At 42.6% G+C, this 22,242-nt stretch overlaps 1 protein-coding gene across 3 annotated transcripts in view; it reads right to left on the bottom strand.

Moving 5' to 3' along the window:
• Nucleotides 1–22,242, bottom strand: part of vps13d (vacuolar protein sorting 13 homolog D) — a 104,577-nt gene that overhangs the window by 81,669 nt on the left and 666 nt on the right. For all 3 annotated transcript variants that reach the window (XM_047340312.1, XM_047340311.1, XM_047340313.1), the window contains exons 2-11: nucleotides 18,728–18,902; nucleotides 17,081–17,158; nucleotides 15,550–15,740; nucleotides 8,773–8,853; nucleotides 6,608–6,724; nucleotides 6,192–6,296; nucleotides 4,477–4,647; nucleotides 3,560–3,660; nucleotides 2,748–2,916; nucleotides 1,788–1,889 (exon numbers count right to left, since the gene is read on the bottom strand). In XM_047340312.1, coding sequence (XP_047196268.1) covers nucleotides 1,788–1,889; nucleotides 2,748–2,916; nucleotides 3,560–3,660; nucleotides 4,477–4,647; nucleotides 6,192–6,296; nucleotides 6,608–6,724; nucleotides 8,773–8,853; nucleotides 15,550–15,740; nucleotides 17,081–17,158; nucleotides 18,728–18,824 — 1,212 coding nt within the window. In that variant the 5' untranslated portion in view covers nucleotides 18,825–18,902. The remainder of the gene's footprint in view (nucleotides 1–1,787; nucleotides 1,890–2,747; nucleotides 2,917–3,559; nucleotides 3,661–4,476; nucleotides 4,648–6,191; nucleotides 6,297–6,607; nucleotides 6,725–8,772; nucleotides 8,854–15,549; nucleotides 15,741–17,080; nucleotides 17,159–18,727; nucleotides 18,903–22,242) is intronic.

Genomic DNA, 22,242 nt, shown 5'->3' with positions numbered 1-22,242 from the left:
AACTCAACATGAGAAGAAATATCTCTCTCACCCTGAATTTGCTTCATTGCTGGAAAATGTGTAAAGTTCTCTTAGAGATCCACTTTGAAAATCTCCAACTTCCGCTGGAAAGACTGGACAGCTGCTACCAAATCACACACAGAGTTGTTCTTGCCCTACAGTTTTAAATTGAGGTCATTTAGGTGTGAGGTTATGTCAACTAAGAAGGCCATAAAATCTTTTTTTCCTCTCATCTTCCAAAAACTGAGCAAACTGTCTGGCCTTATAATTCTTCTGTTGTTCCAGGAACATTTTTATTTCATTTCTAATTGCCCAAACGCGTGCTAGAACTCTGCCTTTGCTCAACCATCTAACATTGCAGTGCAGCAGTAGGTCATTTGAAATGCATCAACTTCCATCAGGAATTCTCGAAGGAGGCGATGTTTATGTGATGACGATGCCCTGAGAAAGTTGATAAGTTTCATCACAGTATTCATAACCTCTTCATACTCTTCTGAAAGAGTAGAGCACAGAACAGACTGGTGGATAATGCAGTGATATGAGGAGAGGTCTGGGTTGTCCTCTCTCATTCGAGTTACTGCTCCTTTTTCTTTACCCATCATGGAGGGAGCTCCATCGGTGGTGATGGACACAACATCTTTCATACTGATATCTCTCTGTGTTGACATTTATTTTATAGCTAAGTATATGTCTTCCCCTCTGGTGTGTGTTGTAAGTGCTGTGATGCCTAAAATGTCCTCACAGAAATCTTTCCTCCCTGCGTGGTAAAATCTGACATATACCAAAAGCTGAGTATTGTCACTAATATCAGTTGATTCATCAACTGCTAAAGCTATGCACGGTGCACTTTTAATAGCAGCAGTGAGCTGTGACTGAACATCCTCTCCTAATATTTCTGTGTGTCTTGTGGCTGTTGTGGCTGAGAGGGGGATTTGTTGAATTTTTTCAGTTCACGTCTTTCTTTTCCATCCAGAAGTGTTTCGGACACAGCATTCATGCACTCTTTAACGATACTCCCATCTGTAAAGGGCTTTTTATGTTGTCCCAAAATCCACTGTATTCTCAGCGAACACTTGTATGTCCGCTGTTGTGCGGAGAGGGAATGAGAGAGGACCCGCGTAGATCGCTCATACTGGGCTTTGAGCTCATTCATTCTTCGGGTCCTTACCTCGGACTGCGGGTAGGAGTCTTCAAAGTGTCTGTGTTTGGTTTCATAGTGGTGTTTCAAATTGCCGCTTTTGACAACCGCAACAGACTCAGAGCAAATGAGACACACCGGTCTTGTTGAGCTCACTGCAGGAAGAACAAACGCATACTTTTCTATCCACTCTGCTCGGAAGACTCGGTTTTCAACGTCAACTTTCCTAACTTTTGATAACGCCATATTTCGCCTTCATCCGTGTGTCTCCGTCGGCGTGCTTCTCTCTACCTAGCAACCCGGCTACACAGTATATGATAGCAACCCATAGGACCCAAGTGGCTTCACTGGGCTGGCGTCGTTATGCCTGATTAAAAGTCTCTTAAAAGTCAAACAAGGCCGCCGAAGTATTTATATATATTTTTTTAATGGAGAGTCGCGGTCCGGATGGAAACCTCTCGCGGCCCGGATTTGGACCGGAGTCCGCCAGTTGGTGACCCCTGGCGTATACAAATCGCACCTAATTCAAAACTGCACTTGCTTGGGCCCTTAACAATACACATGCCAAGTGTAAAGCCAATAAGATGTATAGTTCTGAAGATATTCATTTCACACATAGCTATAGACCTACAGAATCATCAAAGCTTACCTCTGCAATCTCTTCCTGCTTTCGAAACCAGTCATGGACGATTTCTCTGAGACTCTGCAGCTCCTCTATTGTCTGCTCATCTTCCACTCTCTCCAGCTCACTCTGGGGAACAAAGACAAGCATGCCTTATGTTACAATCATCAATCTGTTTACATCAAATTTTAATGGTCTGGTCTTGTGTTATACACAGCAACTATTGTGTGTAGCTCAGCCTCTAAAGGACCACTGTTATACAAATTGTTTTGATCAAACTTAGCTGCAGTACGGGAAATACCAATCCTCATTTGCAAGCTTATATTGACAAAAACACACAATTGGCTCGACGAAAGTCCCTCACAGACACACTCAGTGAGCAGATACGGGAAGTTTGGATTGCACGTGCACATGTCAGCTATGGCAGCAATATTGTTTATCAAGGAGTATAAGAGCTGTATCCTTTTCTGGAATAAACAGATCCATCCACTGCAATTCTGCCTCTGTGTATTATTCATAAAAATCTTCTTCAACACAACAAAATGTATGATTGGTGCATAATCTCTATCGCCACTTAGCAGACAAATAAATTGATGCACAATGTGCATTTTATCATGTCTGTAGCCACGCACACAAGAAAGGACATCATAATCATTTAAGCAGTGTACGATTGTGGCAACAGCACTCAGCTGTCAACCAGTGTCCTGCATGTACCCCCAACTGTGCCAGGTATGTTCAACGCTACTTGCAGCTTTAATGATGTAATTGAATTTGAACTGCATAAAGGCACATTCTATTCATACATTTTTGAATTTAAAGATTTGTGATATTTGTGAGTCAGACCATATACATAAAATTAATATTTCACTTTATGAGTAGAGGCAATTTTGGGTTTCAGTATCTTGCCCGAGGACAATTCGGCAAGCGGAATGGGGAATACTGAGATTGAACCACCTCCCATATCATGCAAGTGTTCCATTGTAGTACCTCCTCTTGAGGACTTAGTGGGACGGCTTTGAGCTTCCTGAAGTAGAGACTGCTGTAGGTCTGGGCGTCTCGTGCTCGCTGCAGGGCAAAGTCCCAGCTGCCTCGCCGTCGCTGCTCCCTGATCTCACTAAGGTTGGCCTGGATGGCAAATATCCACCACTGCTGGCAGCTGAAGGGAAAAACAGTGTTCCAGACTTTGATTTAATGGTTTATTGAAAAACAATGTTGCATGCCCATAAGGCTTAAAGGGATAGTTCATCCAAAAATGAAAATTCACTCATTATCTTCTCACCCCTATGTCGATGGGGGGGTGGGTGAAGTGAGTCTACAAAACACATCTGGAGTCTCAGGGGTAAACTTTGTTTGAGCAGAATTCAATACAGGTTTAAAAATTGTCAAATCTGTCACAAATTCCACATGTATGATAAGAGTGCACACCTATACCAAGTTATAGTCATAGCACCACCTACTGGCAACAGGAAGGACGCCTTATGTTACAATCATCATTCCATTTTCATGGTCTGGTCTTGTGTTATACACAGCAACTATTGTGCGTAGCTCGGCCTCTAAATGACCAGTGTTATACGAATTGTATAACAAACACTTTGGACCCACCCATCGGCATAGGGGTGAGTAGCTAATGAGTGAATTTTCATTTCTAGGTGAACTATTCCTTTAAGGTATGATTATAAGAATGCTGCAAAATTCAGCTTTTACTCAGGTTGAATGTCTGAATATTTTATTGCTAAACTAAAGTAAACTGAGTAGCTTCCACAATAAAAACAAACTTCAGTGTTGATGTTCGAACTTACTGTCCTGAAACGGGAACTTTCGGTCTCCACTTTCGGTAAAGCATCTCTCTCTCTCTGCGGTCTAGCTCCTTAAGGAACGCCATGATCTGCTGATACTGCACCTACGGGACCACACACACACACACACACACACACACACACACACACACACACACACACACACACACACACACACACACACACACACACACACACACACACACACACACACACACACACACACACACACACACACACACACACACACACACACACACACCTTTGTCTGAATGCTCCTTAACCAAAAGGACAAACTAATATATAATTAAGTGTGCAATGCTGTTATGGTTGGTCTCATCAGACCCTCTATGACCACTTGATGACCACTCACAGCCCTTCAAAGTACAGTTTTTTTTTTTGCCATTCACACACTAATTCATACCATTTATACAGTGAATCTGTGTGCAGCACTGTTTTTTTTTTCTCGAGGGGTTCTAAATATAATGCGTCCAAGGAAAAGGGGTTTTGTGAGGTAACAGTGACCTTGAGTTAGTAGATGAGCAAATAAATGTTCCTGACATATCATGATCACAAGAGCATGAGGTCACCATGACTTTGACCACCAAAATCTAATGAGTTCATTTGTGAATCCAAGTGAATGTTTTGCACAAAATTACATTCACATTTTTGGCAAAAAAAGGATTACCTGAAGGTGTTGTTGAGATATTGCATTCACAAGTTAAAAATGTGATTTGTCACATTAAAATCACAGTAAGCTTTTACTACCTAAACAGTTTATCCTTGAAAATATTTCATCAACGCTTCTTTAGATATTGTGTTTACAAGAATGGGACGTGCATCCATAAAACATGATGCCCTCCGGCCACTGGCCAGTGCAGAGGCTTTAGAAAAGAAGAGCATCTGATGTTTATACAGACCTGTGACAGGCGTAGGGACATGGGCTCCAGTTGAACTTGGCCTTCAATTCGAGGAGTATATCGGGACCTCAGAGGCTCCTTGGAGGCATTTCTTCTTAGTAACACGGAGGAACGCACAGGCTCAAAGATGTACTGATGCTCACGGCTCTGCATAAACTGGGTCATAACCTCCTGTAAAGTAACAAAACTAATCAGACTAGTCATATGGAGTTATGGGACATATTTTAAAGATATAAGTATGATCATGGTCTAAAGCAGGTGGGGCAACAGTTTTTATGGTGTGTCCAGATCTCCTTTTGTTAGTTTACCAGTGGGGTAAAGGTTGCTGCACCAGGCACATGGTTCAAAATGGTTCTACTCAGTCCCTTAATTAATCATGAATGCGATTTGGGCATGATATGCAATAAACCAATCAGAGTAAACAAATGCGCGCTTGCATCTTGGCAGATTGCTACTATAATTGTGGATTGCCAGGCCATTAAGAGAGAGCACTTCACTGCAGAAATTGTTACACTTCATGCACAAGCAGTTGATCTGTGGGTGTGGCAAGAAGAATGTGAGCTTTTCATGCAACATCTAAATTAATTAAATCAAAAGTAAACAGGAGAGGAGGGATACATACAAACCATGGTTGGGCGATTAATAAACTTTTCTAATTGGCCACCGGCGGCTCAACAATCATCGATTGACTATATATTCGCCCAGATGGGTGTATGTGCGTGCACAGCGCATATATGCACAGGGGCGCAAGTTAGTATAAGCTAATGCATGGAAGAGCTCCTTGCAAAGATTAATACAAAATCATTATCTTAGCTTTAAATCAGATGCAACCAGCAAGCTGAAGAACCTAAGCGAAGCAATTTCTCGTCTTTATAAACAAGTTGCACGGCAAAGGATTCTAACAGCACAAATTTCCCCACTCTCTATGCAAATAATCAAGACCGTCAATTGTGTTCATGAAGACCAAATTATGTTGTTTTTACCTAGTCTGAGTTTACAGATGCATCCAATGACAAAATGTGTGTGTGTGGTGTGTCGGGGTATGTGTATGAGTATGCGTCTGCATGTCAGAGCGAGAGATAGAGAGAAAATATTAAAGTAACAGAACAAGGCTGGTTTGAAGTCATGCTTATGAGATAGATAACAAATAGTTAATGTTAGCAATGACTATTCCACGCACACACAAAAAATAGTCATGAAGTTCCACAAGGTCCTGTGCACTCTCTCTCATTACCAGTCTTGGAGACCTTATATATGACTGTCGGCAATTGCTAACTCACTGTGGGAACTGTTGGGTTTCTATGTAAAGTGTCTTGAGATAATGTAGGTTGAAATTTGGCCCTATGCAAAAACATTTAATTTTAAGTGCATTAAAATTACAGAGAAATACTCCACCAGTGTTGGTCAAAAGTGTAATCACTTTCCTTGGTTTAAGATAGCAATGTGCCGACAATGTAGAATTCTTATGTCCACATCATTTTAATAGACAAAATGCTCAAGGGTGCTAAGAAGGGCTCTGAATCAGAGCCGGACCACTGCACCTGTCTGAGACTAGCAGACAGCTGCATGGTGCTTGGTACCACTTTGTGCCAGGTGTAAGACAGAGCCCATTATTTCTAGTACTGGAGAGAATCAGAACTTATAGGATGCTTTTGCATCTAATTTGATTTTGCACCATCAAAGTACAGTACACAACTGTTCATCATATGACTGACCGGGATCTGATTTGTCGGCAGTTTTCCCAACATTTCACACTCTGTGTCCCAGTAGACACAGAAGTCTTCAATCTCCAGCTGCTTTTGTCGTACAAGCTTCTGCACCTGCAAATACAAAGGAAATTCCTTTTAAACTTAAATACAAAGACCCATGGAGATCCTGAATCAATGGAGGAATCAAATAAGGTTTAAAGTTTGAATAAATGTAATAGTCCAAGACATCATTACAAGAACAATTTCTTTGGTGAAAGTAATGCAATTCTGTATTACTATTGCATGCTTTAAGAAGTCCTTGATTTGTAGCCAAAACAGAAAACATGCTATGTGCACTAATGTAAATATTGTAAATCCACTTAAAAACTTGACTCATTAATTTCACTCTGTAAATTCAAAAATCACTTTGAGTGAACCCTTACCGACTCTTTGGAGGGGTTCTGAGCAGAAACATTTTTGATGCAAACCCCGAAAGAGAAAGGTTTCTCTGGGTTGGAGAAGTCATCCTCAAATCTAAGATGCACATCTTGGATCTTCAGCTACACATATAAGGCAGAAAAAAGAAACTCAGAGTAAAACAAAGACAGCAGCATGTAAATACTTTGTCTTGATATGTATTTTAAAGTTCTTTGATTTTATCATGCTAACAACATTCACCCAGCATTGTTACTCGCGTCAACACTCTACACAACATAATGTTTCTTTTCTGTTCGGTTTTATACTTGTCCTTTTTGCATGAAATTACAAGTTAAGCTGTAACCTTTGATATGAGAGACCTGCAATAAATCCTAGCTTAGTTAAGGTTATAAATAATAAGAGATCTGTTAATTTTTACTCGGGAAGATGGTCACCAACGCTCCCCTACACACCACCAACACAATTCACATGCATGTAAATTGTACGCCTTCCAAAGGATTTTCCTGCATCCTATATCCAGTTACCTTCTATCCCAAACTAAAATTTTGTTTTTATAGCTGTATATAAGTAACCAGTAAATACACCTTTAAATTTTATGCACTGGACTATGCTTATTAAGGCAGGGTTTCTTCATGAGTCCTCATATCTTCCATGACCACTAAGGACTTTTTGTTGTCAGTTTGTAAAGATAGAATACTGCTCTGTATAGATAGATTTTTAAACTGAAAGACCAATTTTGTTATATTAAATGGCTCTCATTCATGCTTCATTACCCTCTGCGCAGTAAAATGACTCCACAACACATCAACCGATTTTGGTGTGAATATTACTTTGTACTGCTGGGAGTGTTTCACCAGATGATTAACTATTGGAGCTGATGAGAGATCTTGGTTAGCAGCATAAAATAAAAACCCCTGTATGGATTTCCACAAAAATTGGTGGAAGGATGCGGTTTGGGTCAGGGGAGAACTAGGGCTGGGCGATAAAACGATAGCGATAATTATCCTGATATAACTTTTCTTCGATAGAAACTTAATGTCGATATAACGTCAATAGAACTCGTCCCATCCATGTTTTGACGGACAACATGAACAACCAATGAGAATAGCGCCGCACTGAACCAATCATGTGTCTGGAATAGAGTTACACCCACATCAAGTTAGGTTGAAGCACACAGCATAGAGAGTATGAGGAGCAGCAGCACAGGTGCTAATGTTTGGGCTCCTGCATAGAGGTAGATGATTCTGCATCGATACCGTGATGGAACATTATCGATTAATGTTTCCGCTAACTATTTTAGAATATAGGACTAGAAGGTGAATATCCCTTGTGATTATAAGTTTGTGTGTGTGAGGAGGGACAGAGACTAGCGCGCCCGCACGCACGCATTTCCAGCAGGTTTTTATAAAGATCAGTTCTAAGTGTGAGTGATTAGAAAACATCAAAGGAGCAGAGTCACTTGTTGAACTGTGGAGTAATGCGCCACAGTGCAGTGGCGGCCATTTAAGATAAGATAAAACTTTATTGATCCATACACAGGGGAAATTCAGTTGTTACAGCAGCAGGCATGTCAGAATGAGGTAGACAAGAGAATAAAGCAATAAAAAATAAAAAAAATTTAATTAAATTACAAAAATGCTGAGGATGTACATTATATACACCTTTTCACCATAGTGGTTTGAATGAAATGTTGTAAGTCAAGTGCAGTGGCACAGGATGATTGTACGAGCAAATAAAATTAGTTTAGTGCATAACGAAAAACATATATTTTTTTATATATATATTATTTATAATATTTTTTGGTTATTTGATTTACATTGAGACATATATCGATATTGACTGATGTGAAAAAAATTATCGTGATAAGATTTTTTCCCATATCGCCCAGCCCTAGGAAGAACCCATTAAATTTCGGCGTGGATACGGATCAGGGGGAGTATCCAGACATTTAGTTTGCCTTTCTCTCAGTGCCCTTCTATCATGTTTTCACTTTGTCTTTTAGGGTGATTACACAAAAACTACTGGGCAGATTACACAAAATGTTGTGGAAGGACGCAATATGGGTCGGGTAAGAGCCCAGGTAAGAGGTAAGAGTTGATCTGGATCAGGGTACAGATCCAGAAATTTTGACTTTCCCCAGCTATAGTGTCTTATGTTAAAGATAACGTACCTCAATGTTTTCCACAATCCTGGTGACCACTGAGGCAGAGACAGAATACCAGTAAGACTCTCCCCTCCGTTCACACTCACTCTGGAGAAGACAAAAACACAATCGTACACATGTACATACGGAAGAGTTCAGGAAAATTACCTCAATTAATTGAATAAGTGACAAACAAATGTAATGTTATACATGTCTACAAGTGTCCGTGTGAGCCTGAAATATTTATTAAAGCCTCAAAAACTTTAGGTTACTGTCGTAACCCTGGTTCTCTGAGTAGCATGAGTGAGATGTCTCACTATGGGATACGCACCCTCACGTATTCACAGAAGAACTTGTACCAATTCAGCAGCCCTGAGTGGCTGGCAGTCGCGACGTCTGCATCAGGGTTCCGCCCCTTAGATACGCCTGACATGGTGTCACACGTCACTCAAAACAAGCAGACCTCTTCTCGCTTCACCCCAGCATCAAGAAGGGCGGTCTGGTGAGACATATCCCTTATGCTACTCAGAGCACCGGGGTTACAACAGTAACCTAAAGTTCTCTTTCTTAGCATTCATTTCGATGGGATATGGAGACTCCTGTATTGCCAGACAAGCTTATCTCGACGACTGACCGCCAGCTCCACTTCATGTAGAAGGGAGTAGATGAGGCAGATCCACAGAGGAGCCCCTAACCCCTAACCCTAACCCTAAAGAAAAAAAGAAAAACAATAGTGCAAGTGTGTGCAATAGTGCAAATATGCAATAGTGCAAATATGCTAAGGTGCAGAGTTATGACAGATTGGAGGAGTTTAAAAGTCTTATGGCCTGGGGGATGAAACTGTCTCTGAGCCTGGTGGTGCGGGCCCGGATGCTGCGGTACCGTCGGCCAGACGGCAGCAGGCAGAACAGTTTATGGCTGGGGTGATAGGGATCTTTAATGATCCGGTTGGCCTTCTTCCTACACCGCTGGGTGTAGAGGTCCTCCATGGATGGTAGCTCCGTCCTGGTGATGTGCTGTGCAGACTTCACCACCCTCTGTAAAGCCTTACGGTTCAGGGCGGTGCAGCTGCCATACCAGGCGGTGATGCAGCCAGTCAGGATGCTCTCTATGGTGCACCTGTAGAAATTGCAGAGAATCCTGGCATCCATGTTGAGCCTCCGCAGCTTGCGGAGGAAGAAGAGCCGCTGTCTGGCCGTCTTCCTGATGGAGTCTGTGTGGTTGGTCCAGGTCAGGTCATCACTGATGTGGACCCCGAGGAACCTGAAGCTGCTGACTCGCTCCACCGTAGTCCCGTTGATGGAGAGGGGGGCGTGTTCTACTCCTTGTCTCTTCCTGTAGTCCACGATCAGCTCCTTTGTTTTGCTGACGTTGAGATGGAGGTTGTTGTCCTGGCACCAAGATGTCAGGGCTCTGACCTCCTCTCTGTAGGCCTTCTCATCGTCGCCGGTGATCAGGCCTATGACGGTCGTGTCACCAGCAAACTTAATGATGGTGTTGGAGCTGTGGGTGGCCACGCAGTCATGCGTGAACAGGGAGTACAGGAGAGGACTGAGCACACAGCCCTGGGGGGCATCGGTGTTTAGAGTCAGGGTGGAGGATGTGGTGCTGCCTATCTGCACCGCCTGTGGTCTGCCCGTCAGGAAGTTCAGAATCCAGTCACGGAGGGCGATGTTGAGCCCAAGGTCTCTGAGCTTGGTGACGAGCTTCAGGGGCACGATGGTATTGAATGCTGAACTGTAGTCAATGAAAAGCATTCTCACATATGTGTCCCTCTGGTCCAGGTGGGAGAGGGCAGTGTGAAGGGTGAGGGAGATGGCATCTGCAGTCGACCTATTTGGCCTGTAGGCAAACTGAAGAGGGTCCAGAGAGTCAGGGAGGGAGGAGGTGATGAAGGGTTTGACTAGCCGCTCAAAACACTTCATGATGGTGGAAGTGACTACTGGGCGGTAGTCGTTCAGGCAGAGGATTTTTGTTTTTTTGGGAACAGGGACAATGATGGTCTCCTTGAAACATGCGGGGACTACAGACTGGAGCAGTGACAGGTTGAAAATGTCTGTGAAAACATCTGCCAGCTGATCTGCACACACCTTGAGAGCTCGGCCAGGAATGCCATCAGGTCCAGGTGCCTTGCGTGTGTTGATCCGGTTAAGTGATCTCCACACATCTGCCCTGGATATTACTGGGGGGCAGCGGTCCTCCTGGGCCTCTTGGATCTCCACAGCCGGGGAGTTGCTCTCAAAGCGAGCATAAAAGGTGTTCAGATCCTCTGGGAGAGATGCAGACACTACATCCGCACTGCTGGTCTTTGCTTTGTAGTCAGAGATGGTTTTGAGTCCAGCCCACATGTTCCTTGTGTTGGAGCCCTTGTAGTGAGACTCCACCTTGTCCCTGTAAAGTCTCTTGGCACTGCTAATAGCACTCCGGAGCACGTACCTGGACTTCCTGTACTCCTCCAGATCACCTGAGATGTAGGCATCAGTCCGTGCTTTGAGTTTTGCATGGACGTCTTGGATAAAGACTCCCTTGAACAGGACCCAAGACCCCTAATAGAATGTGCCCGTAAACCAGTTGGAACCTGGAGTTGGAGTAGGCCACCGCAATGGTGTCCACTGTACAGTGATAAAGTTTTTGTTCCGTGATAGATTTGCCCCAGCGGGGCTGAGCCTCAGGACACAAATAACAGATCCCCTTTCCTAAAACTCCTTCTCTCCACACACGTGTGTAAAGCACGGACAGGGCACAACATGTATTACCGCGGCTGTTCTGCAGAGGTATAGGTCGGTGGCTGAAAATGTGGCAGTTCCGCTAGGGCACAGGTCGAGCTGCTCCGGATGAGGGTGAAATATCTCCTGCCTGCGCAGCGGGAGAGGCTATGGGTGCCCATGGAGGAGCTGTTTTACTTCTGCCAGCCAATGCATGGACGGCCAGTGAGGAGCGATCAAAATCAGTGACAGACAGTTCCCCTGTACCCCAAACAATGTTGGCGGAATCAAGGCCAGAGGGGGAAATGCATAAAGCAGAACGTGCGGCCACTCGTGTGCGAACGCATCCACCTACAGCGGTACACTCTGGTTGTGCAGGGAGAAGAACAGTGGGCAATGCAAAATAGTCCACAGTCACGTGGCTGAAACGTGGGTAGGGTGGAGACCATCAGGATGAATGTATTGCCAAGGATGCTGTTTCTCTTTTGCTCGCTTCCTATTACTGTCCCAGTGTCTGCATTTAAATTCCTGGACAGGCTTATTTCCGAATTCATATGGCAGAATAAAAGGCTGAAAGTCCTCCACTCAGACAAAGAGAAGGGTGGATTAGCATTGCCCCATTTTAGAAGCTACTACTGGGCATCACAATTTCTAATATTCGTCTCATGGATTAGGCTAGATATGGAAACAAAATGGGTAGATATAGAACAAAGCTCTGTAACTAATATATCAATTTCGGCCCTCCCTTTCATGGAGGCAAAAGTATGGTGGAAATTTAAGATTCAAAATGAGTGGTTAAACCATACCCTAAATGTTTGGGGCGAAAGATGGGAAAAATTTTGAATTTACCATTGTCATTACCTAGGGCAACTAAAATAGCTTCTATTTGTGACTTTTTGCCAGCAAAACTGGACAGTGGTTTTAGTAGGTGGGCAAGGAATGGTCTGACCACGATAAACCAGTTATTTGAGGGAACGACTCTAAGGGCTTTCTCACAACTTCAGATCCAATATGGCATTTTGCCTTTGAGATGTTCAGATATTTTTAAATACAACATTATTTGACGACACATAATGAATGGGATGGAATTAAAAGATTACAGACTGATTTTGAACTGTACTGGATTGATTTGGTGGAGAATCAAATCCACACGAGGAAAATAATAACTTGTTTATACAGAAGAATTTGCTAAGACTTATCAGATAATACATTTGATGTGAGCGATAAATGGGAATTGGAGACCAATGCCATTGTAACGGTTGATGAGTGGGAGAGGTCCTGGGTGGCCTAAATGTCTAAATAGTCCAAATGGGAGGGAATTTGCTTGGTATTTGAGAATGAGATATTTCAAAACACCACTGGTAATAGCTAACTATGACAAGAAGTCTAGCCCCCTCTGCTGGAGAGGATGTGGATTAATAGGAGACTTCTCACACATCTTTTGGGATTGCCCAAAACTACGAGTATTCTGGAAGAAGTTAATGAGTGAAATTGGAGAGATTTTATAGTTGAAAATATTACTTGGACCACAGGGGCTGGTTTTAGGGAATATACCTTCATGTGGGTTGGGAAAAAACAAAATGTATATGTGCAGAGCCATGGTGTTAATAGCCCACAAAATGATCACAACGAACTGGCTCAAACCCCAGCCACCTACCTTGGACCAATGGACCCATAGACTCAAGGTTGTAAACTGTTTGGAAAATATACAGTAACAGCGAAACTAAAATTCCAGATGGACATTTATTTAGAGAAATGGTCGTCTGTCATAAGGTATTAAGCAAAGTGAACATATTGTATTTATTTGTATAATACTTTGGACTTCGGAATATGAATGTAACCCCTCAACTCATTACATGTCTTATGCCATTGAATTGGTAATGTTTCTTTTGTATTTTAGGACCAAGACTATTTGTATGTATGTCATACTGTGTGAGACTCACAGTCAAAGAACAGAGCAGATATTTCTCCCCGTAACACCCGGGCCGACTCTCCCTGCGCACAGGAAGCGATGAGACCGTTGAAACCGGGGGGGTATTGCGGGGAATTGAAGCCTGTAGCCCTTGGCCAGTGTTCTCAATACCCATTCTGACACTGCACATGCTTTCCAACTCTCTAACCTTAAAGTTAGGGGGGAGTGAAGCTCTGTCTGACACAGACGATCTCTGGGTGCCCGCTCAAGCGGTACAACGCTATCCCCTAGCATATGACAATGGCCCGTGCAGCCAAGAACTATTGCGCATGCTTGGACTGACTGACTGACTCTGGACGAGCAGAATGTGACGTTTCACCACAGCTGGGGCGCTGTCTCCCCCTTGTGATATTCAGGGGAAAAACACTGTGCTCTACAACTTTGTGTTTTTATGTACATTTGTAACCCTGCTCCCCCGGCTGTGAGCCTGGATGCGTCAGTGGAAAACCCTTTATTTTCACAAACTGTGTGAGAGTGCTTGTGAGACATTGATGTGGTGTTGAACAGTTCCACATCTGAACCCTGTCTCTTCGCCTCCTGACTAGATCTCGTCCTCTCTTGTAGCACCAACATCGACATGCACTTCCCCCACCGCCTTTACAGCGCGAAGCGTAGGTAGATGTCTGCAATTGTGGTGATCTTTTCCCACTCGGAACTTTTTGGCATGTCGGCTATCACATCAAAAACATGTAGGTGCCGTTGAGAGCCCTCACTGTCAAAGCTGCTGCTTTATAAGCTTGCTTTGTCATGGCAGATTGGAAGCATTCGGCTTTCGTGCAGATTGTGGGAGCTCTGGATGAGGCAGCTGACAGCCGTGGGTGAAGGTGAGCTGCCATCAGCGGCTCGATGGGCAGCATATTGGCCATGGCATGTTTGTCTATCCCTTCAAAATCCAAGGAAGACGCACCTTGAATGGTAGTTTTGCTTGAGACGATGACTTCCTCCAGTAGCTCCGGGAACACAGGCAGAAGCTGTCTCACAGTCCGTTTAGCTTGGGGTAATTTCTTCCCCTCGTAGCGGGACCTTGGGGCCTCCTCCAAGACCTCGGGCCATGGAATCCCCAGTCTCTCCGCGCCACGCTTACACACGTCGTGCATATCCGTGCTGGGCTGAGGCGTAACCGCCTTACCTGAGCCCTTTGCCGGGCTTGGAGAGCTGAGAGCATGTGCCGGTGGTAGGAAAAATAGAATCATAATCCTCGTCATCACCATCCGACACCAGACAATCCTCGCTGTCGGACTCATTCTACTCATTGTAATCCAACAGGAGGGGTGGCTCCCTGAGAGGGTTTAGCATATGCGTCGAGCCACGGCGCTGAATCTCCGATTCGGGAGTATCATCCTCGTCCTAACCCCCCCGAGAGGCTAGCTTGGCGTGCTAGTCTTGGCGGACACTCTTCGCTGTGAAGCGGGTGCAGTGGGCGCAGAAGCCAGGGTTGCTGATAGCGGCACGGGCGTGATCCAGCCCGAGACACGCAGAGCAGACCTGGTGTGTGTCCTTGCTCGAAATTTTATTTCCACAGGTGCACAGGCGAGGGGCATCGCCTTGCTCCGAGGTGGAGGAAGCTTGGCAACTTGGTCCATTTAGCTTGGTGTGCTAAAGAGAGGCGAATTATCTGGAATGATAACTCTGTTAGCTAGCTCCGGTGGCAGGCAGTGTGTTGACCACAGGCTCCCGATGCAGTTAGCTTGCTAGGAGGTTAATGCGCTAGCTAGTTTTAATAAAACTGTACCTATGGTGAAGGCAGTCAGACCGTTGTCTCTTACAACTAGCCTCCAGAGATGGAGGTGTCCGCTCCGGTCTATGGACAGTAGCTAGTTGGCATCATCGCAGATCGGAGCTGCTTGTTCGTGAAGCGAGAAGAGGTGTTTGAATGACTTGTGACGCTGCGTTAGGCATATTTAAGGTGCGGGACCCTGACGCAGACGCCACGACTGCCAGCCACTCAGGGCTGGCAAATTGGTACAAGAGCTTCTGTGAATACGCGGAGGGCGTATCCCATAGTGAGACATCGAAACGAATGCTAAGAAAGAGAACTGAATTGATGAAGGATTTGTTGTTTTTTTTACATTAACCATAAGTCAGTAAAATAAAATATATAGAAAATGATGGTGTTGATCCACCTACTTTGAATTTGTCTTCGAGAGCCCGGAGGAGACGTTTTTTGCGCTCGTTCTCCTCTTCTCTCTCCCTCTCTGCATCATACTCCTGCAGCTGAACAGGACCAATTATCAGGTTGAGCTGGGACATGGAGATGGCCCATGGGTCACTGTGAGGCCGGTAAAAAGGGATCTGGAGAGTAATCTTTCCAATGAAGCCTAGTGAAAGAGAACATGATGTGTGGGTGATGGCAAAGAAATTAGCATAAGACTGAAAACACAATTGCACATACTCTGAATCTTGGTGTACATTTACATATAATTACCTCTGCCGAGGTGGTTATGTTTTCAGCTGTGTTTTTGTTTTTTATTTAGCAGGATTACACAACAACTGTCGAAAAAGTGGATTTCCATGAAATGTGGCGGAAGGATCGGTAGGGGTCAAGTAAGACCCCATCAATTTTGGTACGGATCGGTATGTTGATTTTTTCCCCCCACTTTCTTTAACAATGCAGAATAGGATGTTTTTCAAAATTTCCGTTGATTTCTCAGAGAATAATTCATGGATCTTGATTTAAAAGAAATCAGACATATTTAGAGGATTGATATTTATGACTGTTTTTGAGTTCAGGTAGGGTATTTGTAAAGCTTCTAAAGATGTTATGGATAATCTATTCTGATCATAGGTTGTATTGACATCCAAAAACATCTGTCTTTCCATCTATCTGTATGTGAAACACATACATTTTGAAGCTTGTATTTTATCAGTTTCACACTTGGCATGTAGATGGCCAAGGGTAGCGCGGTGTCGAATTTGTTGCAATTTGGACACCTAATAGATTCAATATTAATAAAGTTTAAACAAGCAACCGATGCTCTGAAGCAGTCAGTGAGGGCGGGCCAGTGTGCCTTCAGTCTGTGGACCACTATGTCCTCAGATAAACAACAGCAGTGGATGGCAACTGGGCTGACAGGTCATAATCACCACCAGGTCATTTGATCATTTAATTACTTTACTTCACCATAGACAGACACACAGCACACGTGCTCCATCATGAACATTCATTGAATCACTTTCTGTTTGGCAATTTGTCTTCAAAGAAAAGCACAACATTAATTTTGTTGCTGCAATGCTTTATATCAAGCTGAATTAAATAACATCAGTTCAAACTTTATTTGTATAGCCCATATTAGAAAAGTACAATTTGCCACATAGGGCTTTTTAAGATTATAGATTTGCAGACAGGAGATCTGTTCTTCCTGGAGGTTATCGCGCAACTCCTTTTAATTTCATTGTTGCAGAAGAAGCGACACTCCGCTTTGTCAGGAACATAAATATTAATTTACAGGCTATTATAATGATCAGCTCTACATGTGAGTGATTAGAAAAGAAGGCTATAATCAGAGCTTTTCCTACCATTTTAATGCTTTGGTGCAGCATCCAAGCCTAAACTGAATGGATCAACGTGGACAGCATTAAAATAACTAAATGAGTGTTGAAGTCTGTGTATGTAATGTGAGGGTTAAACATGTGATGTCAGTCAGCTAGTGTCTCTTACCAGCTTTGACTTCAAATGGCAGGTCAAACTCTCGGAGGGCATCTTTCCTCAGAGGGAGGTTCTCCAACTCCACTGCACCTGAGTAATGACAGGAAACAGATAATCAGTGTCTGTGCCAAGCATGTGCTGCCTCACTATTACACCAAGTGTTGACGGTTGAATATTGTGTAAAAACAGTGTAAACTGTTTTTACACTGTGCCTGAATTGTGTTCAATGTCTTTTACCACACCAGCGTTTTTCGTGTCATAAAATTGTTCCTTTTATAATATACAATTATTTGCCATTTTATTAGGTACACCTAGCTCAGATTTATGCAGTATAAATTTAAAGCCCTGCAATAAGTTCTAAATAATGAAGGTTCTAATGTTCTAATATAATGTAATTATACGATTGTATGGTCGTTTTAGAGGATTTAGTTTGTGATTCTGTTGAACTGTATTACGTTACACTTTTCAAGTGTGTCTTTACTTTGTCCACTCTTTTACTCCCCAAGGAGATCTGCCTAGCAAGCCCTTTATCCTCCATTGAATCTCTCTTAAAGACACATTTTAATATTACATTACATAACATATCATATAGCTGACACTTTTATCCAAAGCGACTTACAAAGTGCTAATTGTAAGTGTATTATACAAGTGCAACTAAACTTTCTTAACCAATGTGTAGTCGGAAGCGATGGGTTTTTAGCCTGCAACGGAAGATGTGTAGGCTGGACAGCAAACAATCATGAATTTTTTGAGTGGCTAGGTGTCCCTCACAGTCCCTTTTAGATGTGCCTTCTTAGGACTTATGAATTCACAATTGACTGTTTTTTTTATCATTTTAAAAATGTCTTATTTTCACTCATCTGTAACATTTGTATTCTTATATTTCTGCCCTGATGTCATCTAATATTGTGTGATCTTCAAGTTACTTTAAGTTTTTACCATTGTTTGTAAATTTGTAAAGCACTTTGTAATTGTGTTTTGAAAGGTGCTAATTAAAATGTTCATCATAAATTCACATTAGTTTATCATTCCAAATTCACTGGAAGGAAGCACTCCAGTACCATATGTTGTTTTCAAAATAGACAGCAAGCAGTGTAGTCCATCCAACACTTTCATATTTAAGGTTGCAGCATCAAGTCTTGAAAATTGTTAAAAAAAAATGTCTTTTGCCTCATACAAAGAAGGTTCTTGGTTTGAATCCTAGTTATGCAGGGGTATATCTGTGTGGAGTTTGCATGCTCTCCCTGTGTTTGTGTAGTTTTTTTCGAGATAATCTGGCTCCTTCCCACAGTCCAAACAAATGCAGATTTAATTTAGGTTAATTGAAGACTCTAAATTGTCTGCAGGTCTGAATGAGAGAGTAAATGGTTGTTAGTGTCTGTATGTTGGCCTTATGTGATGAACTGGCGACCTGGCATGGTGTACCCCACCTCTCGCCCCCAATCAAGGATAAGCGGTAAAGATAATGGATGGATGGCTGGAAATTGATCTGCACTATCTGTATAAATGTGTAATTAACCACCTACACAACCATCAAAGCAGAAATTGTGTTAACATTGATAAAATACTTGAGCCAGATTCAGACACCTGGATTGCAGGATGCTTGGTAAAGTAAATATAACTTATGGTGACCAGAAAAATAGAAACATGTATAAATACCTTTCAGAAGGGCAATGGAGAGCTGATCTGTATTCAGGTTGCTGACATATTTGCCCAGGTATGTGTTTAGCACCCAGGCAACTAGGCCCTCCAACATCCTGGCAGCAGGAAAGATTCTTCTCGATAGTGAAGATGAAAAACACCCTCTTGGTCGTTTCCCTGAGGAGTGCAATTTCTAAAAAATAGGAACATATGTTTCATTCATTTGTTGGATAGAGTAGTTACACAATGGCGGCAAATTGCTCAGTGGATCACAACTGTACTTTATTTAGGCTAAATACATCCTCATAATTTGGCAAACACCATTCTAAAAATCTGTCATTTTAAAAGGTTAACTATGTTCACAGCCATAAGTTAGTAGATGCTTCGCTATGACTTCAATAACTTTTGAAGAATCCTAAGGACACAATGAAAGCTCAAGTTTACACTGCATGTCACCTCTTTCAGGTGATACTGGCACTGGAAATATTCTCATTCCTAAAAAACTGACAAGTTGAACAAAGGTAAGTGCCCATGCCACACCATTTTACAGAGGGTTTGATGAAAAATGCAGGGGTTGCATTTTCTACTTTTATGAGCTAGACTGATAATATATTTCACATTAGACAGACAACACACTGCAACTGTGTGTGCGATGTTGTGTCTTCAATGACAGCTAACATTAAAGTTAGTTAGATAATTATTTAGCGCACTGGCCGCTGGCCAATAGAGCAGAGCGGCTTTGCTAGCAGGATGTAGCCATGTAAATGCATTCTTTTGCTTTCCATGTATACTTTTTAAAACTACTGGAACAGATACAGCATGGACTATTACTGTAGTAAGAGATATGAAACATTTATCCGAGAAAATAAAGAAACATGAGTCTACGAGGGCGCACATGGAAAATACAATGAAGCTAGCCATGTTAGGCACAATTAACATCGCTACGCAGCTCGATGAAGATCACAGGATTGGGGTGAGAAAACACAATTTTATCAAAGATAATTGACTATGTCAAATTCTGCAGGGCATTTGAACTGGCTTTGCGCGGCCACAATGGGGACAGATTCCTCTGACAACCCGGGCGTTTTCAGGGGTTTGGTAGATTTTGTGGCTTCGTTGGACACTGCGTTGGAGGAGCATCTCAAGACAGCTACCATATTTAAAGGCACATCAAAGACAGTACAAAACAAACTTTTGGACTGCATGCTGTCAGTTCTTAAAGATTGCATTCTGGATGAAGTACACAATGCCGATTATCTCGCTATTCAGGCAGATGAGACGACGGATGTTTCCACCCACTGCCAGCTGGTGCTTGTGCTACGGTACATCAACAGTCATAACAACATCCAAGAGTGTTTTTTCGAGTTCATCCCGCTTCAGAAAGCAAACACTGACTCAATTGCCACAGAGCTGTTGGAGAGGCTGAGGACTATCCTCCCTGAGTGACAAGAGCCCAGGCCTATGACGGGGCTGCTGTGATGAGGGGGGCAACAGGTGGAGTACAGCGTAAGTTACTGGATGTTTATGGAAATGCACACTACATCCACTGCTATGCACACCAGTTGAACCTCATCATGCAGCGGGCAACATCACACATCCCCAGGATCAGAAAAAAATGTTCAGACCTCATGGATTTTCTGCGTTCTTCTCCCGGCCATTGAAGCGAACCGCAGTGCTTGATGAAGTGGTGGCACACAGACTTACCGGAACTTCAACAACAAGGTGGAACTTCCACAGTCGTGCTGTTAACACTGTGTATGAGCACAAGAATTACCTTCTAATGTTATTCTAGACCATCAGAGACTCTGGTAACTTTGATCCTCAAACTGTCAGAGAGGCCCCGGGGCTTTGTGAGAATGCTTGAAGATGAAGATTTCTGCTTTGTCCTGGCATTGTTTCACAAGATCATGCTGTTCAACCAGTTGCAGAAGAGGAACATCGACTCTGTCTACATCTCAGGAATAATCCAGAGGTTCAACCACCAGCATGCAAATGATCAGGTAAACAATTAATTATTATTGGCTTAGAAAATATTAAAGATTGAAACAATTTCCTCATAATAAGCAGTATGTAAAAACATGAATGGTTGAACACACTAGGGCCACTAGTAAATACTTAATTCAATATTGTAAAGAAATCCAATTATAATAGTGTAGATACAGTTTGTTAAACACAATGGCAGATCTATTTTTATGTTTCCAGCAGGTTAGTTTCTGAAACAATAATTGTGGATGGTAACTTGTGTTTTGTATCCGGGACTCCATTCCTTCTGTACATGGGCAAGCCAGTGGCTCTGTGCAGCAGCAGCCCACAAAGAAGCAGAGGACAATAGGGAAAGGAGAACACCAGGCTACAGAGGTAAGCTGTAACATAATTTTGTTATCAACACATTCATTTCTTTGTATATTTTAGTATATTTGTTAATGTGTAAAGATGTGTAAAATGACCCTTTATGTTTCACTGTCTGCCTTCTTAAATTATTGGGTAATAATATAAGAGTTGTACACTTTATATTCTGACATGTGACATGTTTGTTTGTATGTTTCATAGGTATGTGATACTATTTTGAGCCATGCCAAGGACCGGTTCTCTTTCACCAAGCACCTCATCAGTGCCACCCTATTACAAGGAGACCTGTTCCCAGAGCACAATAGGAGGTTCCCAGATTCAGCACTGGATACCAAAGTGGAGGCCTACCCCATGTTGAGCAAGGCCAAGCTCAGAGCTTGCAGTGGTGCACTAAATCTGTACCAGTTCTTCATGGAGAACAACTTTCAGGACACATTCACTGAGACAGTCAGTCTCCTCAAAATTCTGATCACTACACCAATGACAACAGCAGAATCAGAGAGGTGCTTCTCTACCTTAAAGAGGATCAAAACCTTCCTGGGGAACACCATGACACAGGAACGCCTGAATGCTCTGGCTATGCTCTCCATGGAAAAAAAACTAGTCAGAAAGATTCCTGACTTTAATAACAGGGTCATTGAGAGTTTTGCTAATCAGAAGGACAAAATTCCTGTACAAATAAGACTACACGCGCATGCACACACAAATTTTTCTTTATATATAGTTTACCTCATAGGATATGCAGCAGTATATGGCACCTCCTTTTATTTTGTCTTAATAGTGTTTGTTAATAGTACTGTATATGTTTCAGGAATGTGTACTTAGTAAACACTAGTAATCAGACTCAGTCTGTAGTTTAATGATGCATACTCTACTTACTATCTGAGAACAAGGGCAACAACTAATAATAATTTACATTATTTATCAATCGGCTGATTATTATTTTGATTTAGTTTTCTAAGTTAGTTTGTATTATTGGAATTAAATAATTACCTACTATTTGACAAAGAACTGGTTTGTGTTAAATCGTAGTGGGATGGTTACTGAAAACTTAGTGTGGCACAGCACAGCCCCACCAAGAATATTTTTCACCAGCCGCTACTGATTTAGCATCTAATTGCTATATTGTTACCCAAGGCTGCTTTCAAATAACCGACGTTGGCAGAGTGAAAGTGACCTTCGTA

This window comes from Hippoglossus stenolepis, chromosome 6 (genome assembly GCF_022539355.2).
Source record: "Hippoglossus stenolepis isolate QCI-W04-F060 chromosome 6, HSTE1.2, whole genome shotgun sequence".
Lineage (NCBI taxonomy): Eukaryota > Metazoa > Chordata > Actinopteri > Pleuronectiformes > Pleuronectidae > Hippoglossus > Hippoglossus stenolepis.
The sequence above is the reverse complement of the archived record's forward strand: the minus strand, read 5'-3'. Positions and strand labels throughout refer to the sequence as shown.